Raw genomic sequence first — 16,980 nt, forward strand, 5'->3', positions numbered from 1 at the left:
AAAAAAGAAAAAAAAAAGAGATGCTGTTAAACAAGAACATTTTTCCTAAAAGAAGGAAATTCCATTTGCAAAAGGATGGAGGTATGGCTGAATGGCTGAACAGGACAAACACAAGCTTTGGAGACAGAAGGACAGCCTCCTTCACCCATGCCCGGTGTTTATCCTCTGGCAGTTGGGCCATTCCGCTTCTCGGTTTGAGCACTGCTCATTGTCAGATGTGCCACTGCAGTGCACATGGAAGCGAAGTGCCTTACACAGTCCCTGGGACATAGCAGATGTGCCAAAGGCTTCGTTCCTTTATGTGTCCTAAGCAAATCCATGAAAGTTCAAGAGTTGTAGTGGGTCCAAACAACAGCATGCAAGAGTTAAGAAACCCTGGTATTTGTGATTGCTGCAAGCGAGGAAATAGCTGAGAGGATTCTTGCATATGTTGTTTGGCCTTATTAAACTGCTTACCTCTGTGATTTAGCAGTTGAAATCATAACAAATACATAAATATAAAAGATTGGTCTTGAAAAACAAAGTTCTACACCATGTATAATTATAATTAGTATTTGGTAGAGACAAGAGCATAATTGTGAAATATATGTGTGCACGTATCGTATGTATGTATGTGTATATGTATACATGTGTATATATATTAATACAGATACAGGCACTTGTTTTGTGGTTACCATCTATCAAATTTTGTGTTTACTACATGCTTTTTAAGCAAGCTGATAATAGTAACTTTTCCAGGTTTCCTCTGTGAGAATCGAGAGGGCTGGTACACTCTAGAATTCTCAGATTCTATGACTCAATGACTGGGATTCTGTGGTTCTAGTACTATGTAATTGCTACGGGCTCATTGCGGAGGACTCCATGTGGCCGTAGGGGGGAAATACATCATGATTATGGCTACAATATCCTTTCACTACTTCCCCTAACAGAGCTCTGCCACTGAATCATGGCGTCACCATCTGAGGAGAAAAGAAGGACCCATGTCATCACTATAGATCCAGAAGAAACGGTCTTGACTGCCTTTCCCTACAGACCTCATAACTCTCTGCTGGATTTCCTGAAGGGGGAGCCAAAAGTTTTGGGGGTGAGTTTTGCCTTATCATGGACCATCCCAGAAGGGAAGAAAGGGGCCGCATCTCCATTTTTTTCTACAGAGAGGTAATTCTGTGCAATAATATTCAGGGAAGGAGTTGATCTCCCATCCTTCCTGGCATTTCATCTGCAATGTACCCTTCGACAGTCGAGGGAGCTCACTAGTCTCCACCCTTCCCAGAGGAGCTATTGACAACTAATGGATGGTGGGGGACAGCAAAGGAATCAGCAATTTTCTTCAAAAATGTAACTGATAAGTTTTGCTCATGCTCCAAAAAATAATCCCATAGCCCTGCTTATATAAGCAACTCTAATTAAAGTCAGCAAGTCATCAAAAAAAAAAAAGACCTGAAAATTAACGACTAGTTGGAAAGAAGAAAGGGTCAGCATGGGAGGAGGAAGGGAGGAGGGTAAAAGGGTTAATACGATAAATACATTGTATACACATATGAAATATTTTTTAAAAGGCAGCACATCTAAGACAATTGCTTGTGAAAAAATGGATCCTCCAGAGAAGAGTCATCACATGCTATTTCCCTGAATTTTGATTAAAAGAGAGAGAGAGAAACAAAAGATCTCTTTAGAAGTGCAATGCACAGTTTGCCTTGAGTCTGTATTATACATTAACTCTCAGCAGTCAATGAAGAAATGTTTCTGAGGTGATGAATTAAGTAACTCTTGGAATTAATTAGTCTACTAACTCACCTAACCCCAGGGAGGTCCCATGGCTATTTCATGGGGAGCTAGTTCTGATCTTTGATTTCCAACACAGGGGAAATAGGAAACTATGTAATTTTTCCAAATATCTTCTTGAGGAAGTGACCCAAGGGTATGGCAGTGCCTCTCATGGAACTAAGAAGCCAGTGAAGGTGAGGTCAAAGTCCATCAGTGGAGTATAGGTCTAAAGGATGCATAACCTCAGGCTCAAACAACATGGAATGAAAATATTTTTTAGTTACTCCTGTACTGAACAAGTACAGCTAGTTTTCTTGTACCCATTCCACAGACAGTACAATAAAAAGCTACTTCCTGCTTTTACATTCTATTAAGTATTTTGTTCACTCCTAGGCAGATGATGCTTGAAAGTTTCTGGTGTTTGTATGTATGGTACATCGCATACTACCATCCTAGGAGACCATGTAAAGTGTACAGAAGGAAAGGGGTGTGGTGACACAAGCCTATTATCCCAGCTTTGGGAGGGGGAGGCACAAGAGAAGGTGATTACAATCATCCTGTGCTCCATAGTGAGTTTGAGAACAGTTTGGAATGCAGGAGATCCTGTCTGAGAAAAAAAATGTACAAAGAAGAGGATATGTGCAGATTATCTACAAATATTATGACATAAGAGACTTAAGCATCCTCAGATTTGGTCCTGGAACCAAGCCTCCCACGCACTTTCCCATGCAAACCAAGGAATGATTGCACTTAACACTGACAATATGGAGGCTAATTGTGAAGATAATCCTAAGAGTTCGGTGCCACAGAGGAGGAAGGGGTATAAGGAAGTAGTTTGTGGGGCCTATCATTACAAAGTTTGCAATCTACGTTTAGTCACACATGAATTCAAATACATCAGATACAAGATATACTGGTGACTCTGAGAAATAGTAAAGAACAAGAGTGAAGAATTAAAATTTGGAGGGACTCAGCATGATGGAGACATGGGAGATGTTTATATTGGGGTAGTGGGCAGCCACAAGTGTGTCTGGGGCAGTCCACAGGCCTGGGCTCTTGTTATCTCTTGTTCATTTTTCTCCTTCCAGGCTATCCAGATTCTGCTTTCTCTGATCATTGTGGGCCTTGGGATTATATTAGCATTTAATTTCATCTTTTTCTCCAAAAAATTTCCTCTCGTGATCCTCACAGGATATCCATTCTGGGGAGCATTTATTGTGAGTACCACTTACTAAGAACTTGACAGAAATTGCTATAAAGACTAATGTGAATTGGATTAAGCTCTATGACAATAAATTTCATAATGTGTTCTCATTAGAGTACATTATGGGTTTTTGAGTGGGAAATAAATTCAAAGATGACAGTCATCCTGGGAAAATCAACTGGAAAGAAGTTGCAATTACCCAGAGAAGGAAGGTGATACTGTGTGGCACTGAGAGGAAGATGCCAACAGTAACTTCCCAATGTCTGTACTGCAGCAGAAGGATTTTAGATTCTAAGACCCAAATGTCCCCAAGTACCGACACCAATTCCTTTAGATGGAATTAAAACAAGTACCTTCCTCCTTAACATTCAGGTTAGAGAGACTAGATGCTGGGGGGAGGGGGTAGTACCGAAGTTTGAAAACCCAAAGGAGACTGTGTTGTAGACCAATTAGATGTATCACCTGTTAACCATTGCCTCTTGTCTTCTGAACAGTTTTTCCTGACAGGATTCATCTCAGTGTTCGATGATAAATCAAGACAAATTCTGGTAAGCAGTTTTTATGACTTCTACCTGATTTCAAATCTCTTTTTTTTTTTTGTAGCATCTTTGGCCTTAAGCTTCAGGGTTTCTCTGGAAGATCTTTATGCATCAAGTTTGTGGTTCAAACTCATTTGTGGATGATTTATCCCTGCATTCTTTCCCTTTCTCCCACTTCTCTGGTCAAGCAAACTGAAAGTTACTCTTGGGAACCATCTTACATTGCTGTAATTAAATGATTCTTAGTTGGCAGTGGATTTTTGCTTCTTCTCTTTCCACAGGGAATAGTTCACAATGTCCAAAGATATTTTTTGATTATCATACCTGGGTAGTGTATATTATCGGCAGGTAGAGGGTAAGAACCAGGGTTGTCTCTAAGCATCCTTTTTCTTTTTAGGTTTATTGTTTTTATTTCATGTGTAGGAGTGTTTTACCTGGTGCCCAAAGAGGCCAGAAGAGGGTGTCAGATCCCCTGAAACTGGAGTTACAGATATTTGTAAGCCACTATGTGGAACTGAACCTGGGTCCTCTGAAAGAGCAGCCAGTGCTCTTAACTACTGAGCCGTCTCCCCAGTCCCCTCTAAACACCCTTTAAAACAATGGAAGCAAGGAAAGGCCTCCTAACAATAGAAAAATTATCTGACCAAAACGTCTAGTCTCAAAGTTGAGAAGCCATACCTCAACCAAAACTCATCCCAGAACCCTGTCAGCCTCACTTTCTATCTCCAGCCCCACCTCCAATGCCAACAGAGAGGCCTGCCCAAGGACCAGACAAAAAGTGTGGCACTGATGCCACACGGTTGTAGGATTGAGTCAGAGCTGCTTGGCTCTTCTTGCTCTGTCATCTTGAAGGGAGATTACCTAAGAGCTACTTTGAGAATTAAAATATTACTTACAAAAGACATGGTGATGTTTAAATGTTCCTATTCTCATCTAATAATTGCAGAAAACCCTAGAGTTGTGTGCTTCCTCTCAAAGTCACCGAATCCATTTTCATGGCTCTCTGTCAGTTTCCTTGGGGACAGTTACAAACTCTAGTGAAATCCTAGGGAGAGGGATGAATGCTCCATCTGCTCCTCTGGAGATAAATGCTGACAGTTCCTATAAGTGTTCAGCCCTAAACAAACATACAAATGAACAACACTAAATTAACTCTGTAGGTTGTATTATAAATTTATATGTACATATATGTAAAAAATAATCATGAAATAGTAAGAGGCCATGAATTTGAGGAGTGAAGGGACAGAACATGGGAGAAGTTGGAGTTGGAGTGGGGGGATGATGTAAACACAACACTCACATATGAAATTCTCAACAAAGAAATAAAATCATTTTAAAAATTAAAAAGAATTAAGCAGATCAGTTTTTTATGCCTCCCATGTTGGAGCACTAAGATCAAAACAGGGCAACTTTAAGCACTAGTCTGAATTTCACCATCTTTAACCATCTGGTTTTGTCGGTCATCATTTGACTTCTCCTGGGGAATACAAGGGAGCCAGATGGTGATCTGTCAGTTCCCCCATGAGTCTGTACATCCAGGGCCTAATGTGGCAATGACACATATTTAGTATACACTAAGTTTTTAGAAAATAAATGAACACTACACTAAAGGCATTCTCCTTTTTAAAGGTAGAAATTAAGACTCAGACAGATTAAATAGTTGGTATAAGTCCTAATGAAAGCAGAACTCACAATCAAGTCTGATTTCCATGTTGTGATGCTTTCCAAGGCACCATGTCCTTTCAAATTATAAAAGATGGTTTGTGCTGAGATGAGATGGACATTTTCAGGAGCATTAACTGCACAGTGTGGTTGGCCCATTCTACAGTGGGCTTTGCCTCCTGACTTTGGCCAGTCAGAACTGACCTTATCAAGTCTTCCAATCACATGGATCTGATGAGGCCTCTAGAACTAGAGAAGTTCTGAGAATTTCCAGCAAGGTGTCTTTACCTTTAGTTTTTATTTACTTTCCCATGTTTTAAATCTATTTTCCAGGGACAAGGAATCATGACCATGAATATCTTCAGCTCACTGGTTGCGTTAGCTGGGATGGCCTTGATCTTCATCAGCTTCACACAGCAGCACAAATTCTGTCAGATGCCCTCCCTTGAAGGAACATGTGTTGTAGGCAGAACACTTCTCCTTGTGAGTGACCTGATTCTGGATGAAGAGGCTGAGTAACCTTAGCCAGGCTGTGTCCATGACACAATGATGAGTTGATTTTTTTACCCCTGACTTCACTACGGGTGGTTCTGGAACCCTAGACTCTGATTTTTAACCCTACTTTTAGCTCCTGGGAGCTTGTGACTTTGGCATAACATTGTAGAGTCTCCACATCTTGGTTTTTCCTCTTGAAAAAACTTGAGATAGTAATATAATAGCTGCCTCACTGACCTGTGGTAAGGATTACTTCAAATAATACCTGGAAAAGTATAAATACTCAATAGTTTTAGCTATTACAACTGTTATTACTTCAATTGTATTAAATTTTACCTTTTTACTAATCAAAAAATTACTCTATTGGTATGAAACAAAATACAGTGGAAGAAAGTACTTCAGTGAAGTGTTTCAATCTTTTTTTATATATAAGCCATTTTATATAATTATATAATTTTTACTCAGTATGGTAAATTTACCAGGAAATATAATTATACATGATTTTTTATTTTACTTTTTTTTAACGTGTGTAGGTGTTTTGCCTGAATGTGGGACTGTGTACCACATACATACCTAGTGTTCTCTGAGGTCAAAAGATGGCAATGGATGCTCTGGAACTAGAATTACAGATGTTTATGAGCTGTAGTGTGGGTTCTGGGAATTGAACACAGCTCCTCCAGGAGAGAGCCAGTTTTCAAAATTTCTGAGCTATCTCCAGCCCCTAGTGATAGTTAAGGTTTTAAGAGTCTATTGTATAAGTAATACATGACATTATAATTATTTTAATTATTTTTTACACGTACTTATTTGAGGTGTGTGTAGTCTGCAATGCCACCGCTTATATGTGGACATCAGAGACGAACTTGCAGGAGTTCTTTATCTCTTTCCAACATGTGGATCCTGAAGCTTAACCTCAGGGTGTCAGGCTGAATAGCAAGTGCTATCACCATACCAGCCCTGACACCATTTTCAATCATGTCAAAGATTCCAATGAGCCTTTTCCTCTGCCCCCAAAGCAAACTCTAGGCTTTTAGTCTGTTTCTGATAGCAACATCTTGAAGCCTTCGGTCCTAGAATTTGAAAATTTGAACTAGTAAGGACAAAAGTGAAGTAGACTCATGGGAAATTATCTCCCATGATTTAATCCCTGTAACCACCTGTTGAAGTGAACTAAAGGACCTCTTTGTGTGTGCTGAGATAAATTCCAGAATGAGACTTGGGTTCCAAAGGATAGTCTGAAAACAATTATAAAGGATAAAATCCTGTTCTACTTGATCCAAGTGCATATGATGGAAGTTTTGCAAGGACTGGGGCCAATTCTCTCCTGCTGGAGGACAGACAGTGGAGAGGACAGACAGTGGAGAGGACAGACAGTGGGGAGGACAGACAGTGGGGAGGATAGACAGTGCTGGAGGACAGACAATGGGGAGAGCAGAGTGTGGGGAGGACAGACAGTGGGAGGACAGACAGTGCTGGAGGACAGACAATGGGGAGGACAGACAGTGTGGAGGACAGACAGTGTGGAGGACAGACAGTGAGAAGACAGACAGTGGGGAGGACAGACAGTTGGAAGACAGACAGTGGGGAGGACAGACAGTGGGGAGGACAGACAGTGTGGAGGACAGACAGTGGGGAGGACAGACAGTGGGGAGGACAGACATTGGGGAGGACAGGCAGTGGGAGGACAGACAGTGGGGAGGACAGACAGTGAGAGAACAGACAGTGGGGAGGACAGACAGTGGGAGAACAGACAGTGGGGAGGATAGACAGTGCTGGAGGACAGACAGTGGGAAGACAGACAGTGGGGAGGACAGACAGTGGGGAGGACAGACACCCTTCAGCTTCAGCATCAAGGCAGTTACCTAAGCTCTTGCATGTGCTCAAAGAAACTGAGATGTGGAGAGCTGTAGTCACTTTCCTAGTGTAAGCGCGACCTTGGGCCCAGTTGTGCCCAACTTGTGTTGCCTCTAGTATTTAAGCTTTTTTGAATACCACACTGCACCATCTTACTTCTCAATGAAAACATTACCTTAAAGTAGTGCCGGCAGAATGCAGATCTGGGTACTAGATCCATCTTGCAGGTTTATTTGACACAGAGGTGAATACATAGCTGAAACTTTCACTTCAAAAAATATGCATTAGCAGCTTTCTCAGGGAAGAAAAAGCAGGTGTTGGGGTACTATATTCCCACACTGAAAAAAGTTATTTTAATGAAATGGCAGATATTTATAGGAATGCTATTTCTCTCTACTGTCCCTCTCCTTGTGTTACTCTAGAGACTGTCTTAGCCCACTCCTTACCAGAAAGACATTGAAATGATGCAATATTTAATAGCTACAGAACAGCATGAATATGAGTTTTCCCAAACTCGGTCATGGGGTGTAAAGTATTCTTGGCTTCTGTTTTTAAAGTGATGCTGCTTTTGTCCTAAATATAATTTATTTCCCTTCCTTATTTGCAGGGAATTCTGTCAGTCTTATTAATCATCACCATAGCAGAGTTCAGCATCTCTGTGACTATTGCATCCTTAAGAAGCAGGTGCTGGACCAGTTCAAGAGAGGTGCGCCCAAGGTTGTCACGAGAACTGAGTATATGCGTGTACGTGCACATGCGTGTGTGTGTGCGCGTGTGTGTGCGTGTGTGTGTGTGTGTGTGTGTGTTTGTACATGTTCCTGTGTATGAGGAAGCAGGCACTCTTATGCCACAGTGTGAGTGTGGAGAACAGAGGACAACCTCAGGTGTTGGTCCTCACTTTCTATGTTGTTTCGAGAAAATGTCTCACCTGATGTTCACTACTGCATACTCCAGGCTAGCTTGCCTAGGAGCTTCCAGCGATCCTGATTTTCTTCTCTCCTCCCACATACTCCCTCTAAGGGTACAAATAGCACAGAGGTTGGTACTACTGCATCCACACTGAGAACATCACCCCACATTGACCTCTATTACCGTGCAGAAGCAGTATGCTCAGCTAATACACTGAAACTCCTAAATTAGGAAGGTCAGAGGGGGTTGAGCTTAAGACTGATGCTCACTCTACTTTTTCAGGTAACTTACTTTCCTTTCTTGTCCTATCTACTGTCCTCAGTCATCTATCTCTGTTAATATATAATTCTTTATCTTCCTGGGGAAAAAAAAAGGAAATATGGGACTTTGTGGAAAACCCATAGTACTGTGACATTGGGAACTTATAGCCCTACTGATTGTTTATAATGTCAAACATTATTATAATTGCTTGGTGCCAAATTAATAATTATGTTAATATTATATCAACACCCTTATTCTACATCAAATGAACTAAAGCTTAACAGAGAGTTTAACTAACATCTCCAGTATGATACAACACAGGATTCTGACTTGTGTAGTGCAGTTCCTGGCCTTGCTTTCTGAGTTACAACAGCAGTCTGGAATGTGCTTGGCAGTGTTTGCTTACATCCTCGCTTGCTTTTAACTTCAAACAATCCAGCGCACCAATTCTAAGTATACTGTGCAATAAGTTTGACAAATGACACACATCTATTTAAGGATCATCACAATCAAGATACAGTTCAATCCCACCATCCCAAAGGTTAATAGGATGTTCCTGAGGGTTAGTCATGCACCTATTAGTAGGAATAGATCTTCTTTGAACAAGAGCTTTTATAGTCCCATGCTCACTTCTTAATTAGGTTGTTCATTTTGTTGTTGTTATTGTTGGATTGTAGTGTTTCCATATGTACAGTTTGGTAATTTCTTATTAGACATATTGTCTATAACTATTTCATCCCACTCTGTCCCTTCAGATTGTTATTATTTTTTCCATCCTGGACAGTATCTTCAATATACAGAAGCTATATATTGATCAAATCTGATTTATGTATTCTTTTCTTTCTTTTGTTATTACATACTTGAGTATATTGTGATATTGTATATGTGGTGTGTACATGTGCATTCATGCACATTGTGAGTGCCCAGGGTCAGCAATTGGATGAGTCTATGTTTGTTTTTGAAGCTGGAACTCTCACTGAACCTGGGGTTCATGGATCTGCCTAGCCCATCTCCATGCTCCCAAGGTCACAAGAACATGCTGTCATGCTTTGCTTTTTACGTGGTTTCTGGCCATCTGAACTCAGGTCTTTCTGCCTGGGCAGCAGGTACTTTACCAAATGAGCCATCTCCCTATCCATCTTGTGTTGTCTTACCCATGAAATTGTCACCAGTTCCAACTGTGACAGTTAATCTTGGTGTCCATCTTGATTGGATTACAAAGAGCCTAGATGACCTCTGGGCTTGTCTTTGAGGCTATTTTCAGAAAGGGAAGGGTAAGTAAAATCTGTTCTGAATGTGGGCAGCACCATCCCAGGACAAAGGAATTAAAGAAAATGGGGCCCACCAAAGTGTACATTTTGGGCTTTTAAGTTTATCTATGGTACTGGGTAAATGTTGAATTTGTTCTTTGCATGTGGCTATTCAGTTTTCCTAGTGCTGATTGTTAAAAAGACTGTCCTTTCCCATAGAATGATCCTGGCATCACTGCTGAAACTCAATGAACTATTTATGTTATGTTTGCTTCTGGGTTCTTTATTCTATCTACCTATCCATCTTACCATAACTTTATGGAAGTTTCAAAATTGGCAACTATTATTTCTCCAAATATTTTTCTTCTGTTTAAATGGTTTTGCTATTTTGGACCCCTTAAGATTCCAAATAAATTTGAATTGTGTTTTATGTTGAGAATAAGCTTTTTTGTATTTTGACATGGATAGCATTGAATCTGTATATTTTTTGCATAGCATAGATTTTTTAAACAAGTTTAAGCCTTGTTATAAACAAACATGGAGAAGATCTCCATTTGTCTAGTTCTTACAAATACTTTCAGAAGTATTTTGGAGGTTTCAGCATAGAAGTCTTTCATCTCCTTGGGTAGACATTTTTCTTGAATATATTATTCTTTTAAATGATACTGTAAATTAGCTTCTTCCTCAGAACCTAGTAACTATTTCAATAATAGGCATAGTGCTAGGTGATTTTTATCATTATCTACTCATATGTTAGCCTGGTTATAATTGTTATCACTTTAAGGGTAAATTCTGATTGTCTTTGATCACCAACACTCAGTTTATCTAAGTAATTAACAAATCAAATAGTAGGCTTTGTGTGTGAATATTAACTGGATACTTTAAATGTCTTAGAAAACTTAATATTATTCAGTATAGAAAAAATCCTGAGGCAATTTTGGTAAAATCCCTTTGTTGAGTATCTAGGACATAAGGATAGTGACATCACCCAAATCTAAGAGCAGACAGGAAAGGCTGGAGAACTTCATCTCCAGGAAAGATAATATGAGAATACAGTAAGGAAATGACATAAATACAATTCTGGCCTATTAACACTCTGCTTTCCCCTTGGTATTATAGGCTGTATTCTTTTTTCCTTCAGAAGTTCCTCAAAATACTGAACAGCCTGTGCCAGAAGAAAATAATCAATTACAATTTGAGTTTCAAGGAAAATCTCCCAGTGGTAATACAGCTTCAAACATAAAAACCATTTTCTTAGGGGGTTATGCTTTCTTCAAGTTAAGAGTCTCAAGAAATCCTTCGGCTCCCACAGCTCCCAAAAATATCCCACAGAAAAGTGATAAGGGTACATCTTCTATGCGTGTTCCAGATGAACAGGAGACTATTCATCAATTCCCACAAGAGGAAAAAACTAAACTGGATGCTCTACCTCCCCCATTAACACCAAAGTCTTCAGAAAATATGCCTTCTCCGAAAGAGTCTAGAAGCAATAACCTGAAAGATGAGGACCTAGGAGCTATTACACGTCAAACCTCTGATCTGCAACCCAAATTGCTTGACAACCAAAATGTGTCACTTGCATCTCTTAAAACTCCATCCTCACATGATTTCCTCCCTTTGTTACCTGGCACTTTATCATCCCAAACATTAATGGCAGGTCTGTCAACACAAGTTTTACGATCTAAACCCCCATCATCCCATTTTTCTTATGATCTGACATCTGAAGACTTGCCTTTGGAAGACATGCCATCTCAAGAAACTCCATCCCAAGACACTCCATCCCAAGACATGCAATTCCAAGATACACTAACTCAAGACCTACTATTCCAAGAGACCCTATCCCTAGGGACTCCATACCAAGAGCTGTCATTCCAAGATATACTAACTAAAGACATGTCATTCCAAGATACTCCATCCCAAAAGACTCCATCCCAAGGAACCCCATACCAAGATATCCTATCCCAAAAGACTCCATCTGAAGCATACCAAGATATCCTATCCCAAAAGACTCCATCCCAAGGAACCCCATACCAAGACATCCTATCCCAAAAGACTCCATCTGAAGCATACCAAGATATCCCATCCCAAAAGACTCCTTCCCAAGGAACCCCATACCAAGATATCCTATCCCAAAAGACTCCATCTGAAGCATACCAAGATATCCCATCCCAAAAGACTCCATCCCAAGGAACCTCATACCAAGATATTCTATCCCAAAAGACTCCATCCGAAGCATACCAAGATATCCCATCCCAAAAGACTCCATCCCAAGGAACCCCATACCAAGATATCCTATCCCAAAAGACTCCATCCGAAGCATACCAAGATATCCCATCCCAAGGAACCCCATACCAAGATATCCTATCCCAAAAGACTCCATCCGAAGCATACCAAGATACTCTATCCCAAAAGACCTCATCTCAAGAAACTCCATACCAAGATACACTAACTCTAGACATACCATCCCAAGACACACAAGAGATTCCCTCCCAGGATACTGCATCCCAGGATATGAAATACCAAGATGTACTATCTCAAGACAAACTATCCCAGAGCACACAAACCCAAGATTCAGCACCCCATGACATGTCATTCTCAGATCTTCAAGTACCAAACACTCAAGTTCAAAGCCAGCAACATCCAGAAATAATTTATAGGGACATTCGAACAGAAGTCATGGAGTTGACTCAAGAATGGAAGTCTGATAAAGGCAAGAAAACCCCAAGAAGACTTTCTTTATCCTTGAAAGGCACACATGAAAAAGTCTATCCCAAGAGACATTCCCTGGACCTGCAAATCAAAGGTGACAAACCCCCAAGGAGACATTCTGTAGACTTACAAAGGAAAACTTCAAGACGGAAATCCATAGATCAGCAAATCAAAGCCTGGCTATCCCCAAAGAAGCACACCACAGAGAAACAAGATGCAAGTACTCAAACCTCAGAGCAATTCTTACAGCAAGCTGGTCAGCAGCAGGCAGATGAGGAGGAGGTCCCAGTACAAGAATCCCAAGATAAGCAAAGCAAAGACCAAAAATCTGTAGAGGAACTAAACCCAGAAGAACAGCTTAATAACAAAGAGGAAGAAGATCAGCAGTCTAATAAAGAGCAACCTCCAGAAGAACAAGCTCAAGTTCAACAAGCTGAAGGCCAGCAGCCCCAAGAGCAGAAAGCCCTAAAGAGCCAGTCCTCAAACTGGCAACAAAGACAACAAGTGCTAGTAAAGAGAGTCCCATTGCAGTCGTGTGAGGACTGGGACTCCCAAAGCTTTCAGTTCACAGAAAAGTCATGTTCATACTGGTCATCTTCATCCTGGCAGCCTGCTAGCCTGGGATCCCAAGACTGGAGAAGTCAAGGCTGGAGAAACAAAGATTGGAAAGCACAAGAATGGCAGTTCAAAATACATCCTTCCCTAGACTGGGAATCCCAAGAGCTATTAGACAGAGAATCCTTAAGGCAAAGGGCACTATACCAAGAAATCCAACCCCGCAGCACCATAGTCCGATACACCCAAGATCACCAATTGCATAACTTTATATTTCAAGTAGGTCTGTGTCAAGGTAACGACCAACAAGACTCTGAATCTAGTGTTGTAAGAGGAGATACGTATGCAGATGATATACAAACAAGAGACAGAGAACCTGGAGACACAGAAGATACATGCCAGAAACCAAAAGATGAGCAGTCAGAAGACATGAGGCCAGATAATTATCCTGCTTCTTGTCAGAGCTTGGTTCCATACACATATGTAACCTGTTTATCCAATATAGCTTCAGAGCAAGAGGTGCAGAACAGTACACCACCCGGTTCAAATTCATCCAAAGATCTGAATGCTACTTCTTCCTCGTGTTGTCAGAGAGATCAACCTCAATCTGAGGATTCAGACTAACATGCTTATCTAACCAAAAACCACAGATCCCAGATAATGGAGCCAGATGAGAATGAAGCGGTTGATTCTTCCCTAACCTGTCTTCCCACCTGCGCTTGCTGTCTAATTCACTCACCAGAGTAAAGGGCATGTAGGACCTACAAAGAACTCGTTCCTTTTAAAAGCAAAGTAACAACAAGCCAAATGTTAAGACTTTATCAAAACCTTCTGGGAGTGAAGAAATAAATGTCATCTAAACTGTAAAACTTTCGCCATCAATTTTAGTATTTCAATGTATGATCGTCAATTTCATCTCACACCTTATTACTAAATGGATCTATTTCTCCATAATGCTAATATTTTTCTCCCCACATTTGTGTTGAAGATATATGCACCAGGTTTGGTGTCCAATACTTGGTGAAAGAGAAAGCATAGCTAGAGATGGAAGAGTAGAAGTCAGGGAAGGGTGGCCATGTGCATATTATAATAGAAAATATGGCAAAGTGGACTGTACTGAAGGAAGCTGCAGATCTCTCTCTCTCACACACCTGCACTCACAGCTTTGTAAGTATTGGGAGCCAATTGCACCTTCTCTGGCCAAATGAATTGTGTTAAAAAACTGTCAGTTACTCTCTGTCTTCCAAGCCAACCACAGTTTTCAAATTTTTTTATAAATATTTTTATTTTATAATTAATTTAATTTAACATATAGGCCATGGATTCCACTGTCCTCCCTCCTCCCACCCCCCAGCCTTCCACCCCAATCCACCCCCCATTCCCACCTCCTCCAAGGCAAGGTCTCCCTTGGGGAGTCAGCCCAGCCTGGTAGATTTAGTTGAGGCAGTCCCCTCCTACCTGCACCAAGGCTGAGCAAAATGTCTCAGCATAGGCCCTAGGTTCCGAAAAGCCAGCTCATGCACCAAGAACAGGTCCTGGTCCCATTGCCTGGGGACCTCCTAAACAGTTCAAGCTCATCAACTGTCTCACTTATCCAGAGGGCCTGGTCCAGTTCCATGGGGGCTCCTCAGCTATTGGTTCACAGTTCATGTGTTTCTGCTACTTTGGCTATTTGTTCTTGTGCTTTTTCCAATAATGGTCTCAATATCTTTTGCTCATATAATCCCTCCTCTCTCTTGCCAATTGGACTACTCGAATTCTTTTTCTCTTTGATGTCTTTGATAAAATCTTGCTTTTCTGTCAGCTCTGATGCTTTGCATTTTACTCGGCTGCACAGTGTTTCCTTTGCATGTATGTGTACCTGAACTTTCTAATCTGTAAACACAGAACCCCCAAGAACAAACATGGAAATAGATACTAAGGGTAAGGGCTAATTTTGGAAGCACATAACATTGGATCTCAGGTACTTTTTATGTAGTCTAACAAGCTTCCTGAGCCACCATAAAGTTGGGGCCTGTGGTCAGTTAAGTCTAGTTAGAATAAAGAAAAAATGGCAGTGGGTAGAGTCGTGTCCTGATGAGAAGGATTGTCTGACACAGCAGCTCCTTCAGAAAAGGCTATCGTTTTAGTTTTTTCATGCAAGGGATTATTCACACAGATAGCCAGGCCCCATTGGGGACAGGGAGACCTCCTTTCCTGAAAATGATAGACTCGTCAGAATTTAGGGTCCAGCGTTTTCAGATTTGCCAAGTCTTACTGTACTTAGCCATTCCAACTTTAGAATCCCACTTGCTCTTACCAATGTCCCCGCTTCAATAGCAGTGTTGCTGAAGGACAGAGAATTCACCTTGCACTGTAATCCAGCCAGTTGCTAAATGAGATTCTGCACTTAGTTTTCAGCAGCTTTAACTCTGTAGCTACAGATGAGAAGAGGATCCTTCAGAACACACAGCAGTGGGTCTTGTCTATTATGCTTGATCTAGAAACTCAAATCCCCGAGTTCCTCCCTTTCTTTCCCTACTTTGCCCAGAAAAAAAAAAAAACACAAACGTGGCAGCAATCAACTTCATTATATTTATGCACTCTGAAAAGTGTTTTCAAGTATCATGAGCTGTGTCACCCAGACTCTTGTATATAGATGCTTAGTTAGGAATAGTAGGTGGGGAAATTTTGTAAGAATCTGAAGCTAGGTCATGCCATGGACTAACAGTGCTCTATGACTAAAAAGAGACTCATTAGCATCTTTTTATATGATGAAATTGGAGAGCTTATTTAGAAACTCCAGAAAAACATCTGTAAGAGTCATTCTTTTTAGATAGTGAACATCAGGAAAGGAAGGTTATTCTGTTCCACAGAAGCTTTTCTTAGACCAAAAATGTCATAGATGTCTGCATGAACAAATCATTATTAGATAGATGACAAAAAGGTGATAGATATGCTTTACAGTATTAATCAAATTATCTCTTTGCTTTGGACTGAAATATTCTACCTCTAAATTCTAATGCAGAAGTCCTAAGTCCTAATGTGATAACATTGGAAATAGAGCTTTTGAAGATACTAGGTTCAGATGAAAATAGAAGAGTGTGACCCTCATGGTGGGAATAGTGCCCTTCTACAGTGGTACGTGCCTACAATTCCAGCATTCAAGAGTATGAAGAAGAATTATGAGTTCAAAGCCAGCCTGGGCTAGTGAGCTTAAAGCCAACTTGGACTATATTGTGAAACTCTTTCACACATACACACACATGCACACACAGAGAGACAGAGACAGAGACAGAGACAGACAGACAGACACAGACAGAGACACAGAAAGAAAGGGATACAGAGAGAGACAGAGACAAAGATACAGAGGCAGAGAGACAAAGGGAGAGGGAAGGAGAGAGGGGGAAAGGAGGAAGGAGGGGGAGAGAAAGACTGTACATAAAGATACCAGAGATCTAAGGAAATGTCATATAAATGCATCAGAAGAAATCAGCCACCTGAAAGCCAAGAAGAAAGCCATCATAAAAACCTAAGTTTGCAGGTATAAGAACAATTGTTTATAGACTCTTGTTAGGGATTATGCTGGTTTAACAAATTAGGGGTCTTAGATAATCCTCCAATAACCATGATTTCACCAGCACTGAAAAATAGATTCGTGGTGCCAGGCATGGTTTCTCTCCTGTAGAATGGGTTTCAGTATAACTATAGAACTTTTGTTTTCCACCAAGATTTGTGTGCCACTATTAAACCCTTAGGGTTATCGTGCCATGCTGGTTGATGTGCTTCATAGGCA

General features: G+C 40.7%; 1 protein-coding gene across 1 annotated transcript; it reads left to right on the forward strand.

Moving 5' to 3' along the window:
- The first annotated feature begins 946 nt into the window (after positions 1-946).
- Positions 947-13,829, forward strand: Ms4a14 (membrane spanning 4-domains A14). The gene is made up of 6 exons (XM_052713175.1): positions 947-1,084; positions 2,856-2,984; positions 3,466-3,519; positions 5,506-5,655; positions 8,129-8,227; positions 11,061-13,829. Exons 1-6 carry the CDS (start codon positions 947-949, stop codon positions 13,827-13,829), a joined length of 3,339 nt encoding a protein of 1,112 aa, XP_052569135.1.
- Positions 13,830-16,980: the final 3,151 nt, after the last annotated feature.

This window comes from Peromyscus californicus, unplaced genomic scaffold (assembly GCF_007827085.1).
Source record: "Peromyscus californicus insignis strain IS unplaced genomic scaffold, ASM782708v3 Scaffold_4__1_contigs__length_199733344, whole genome shotgun sequence".
NCBI lineage: Eukaryota > Metazoa > Chordata > Mammalia > Rodentia > Cricetidae > Peromyscus > Peromyscus californicus.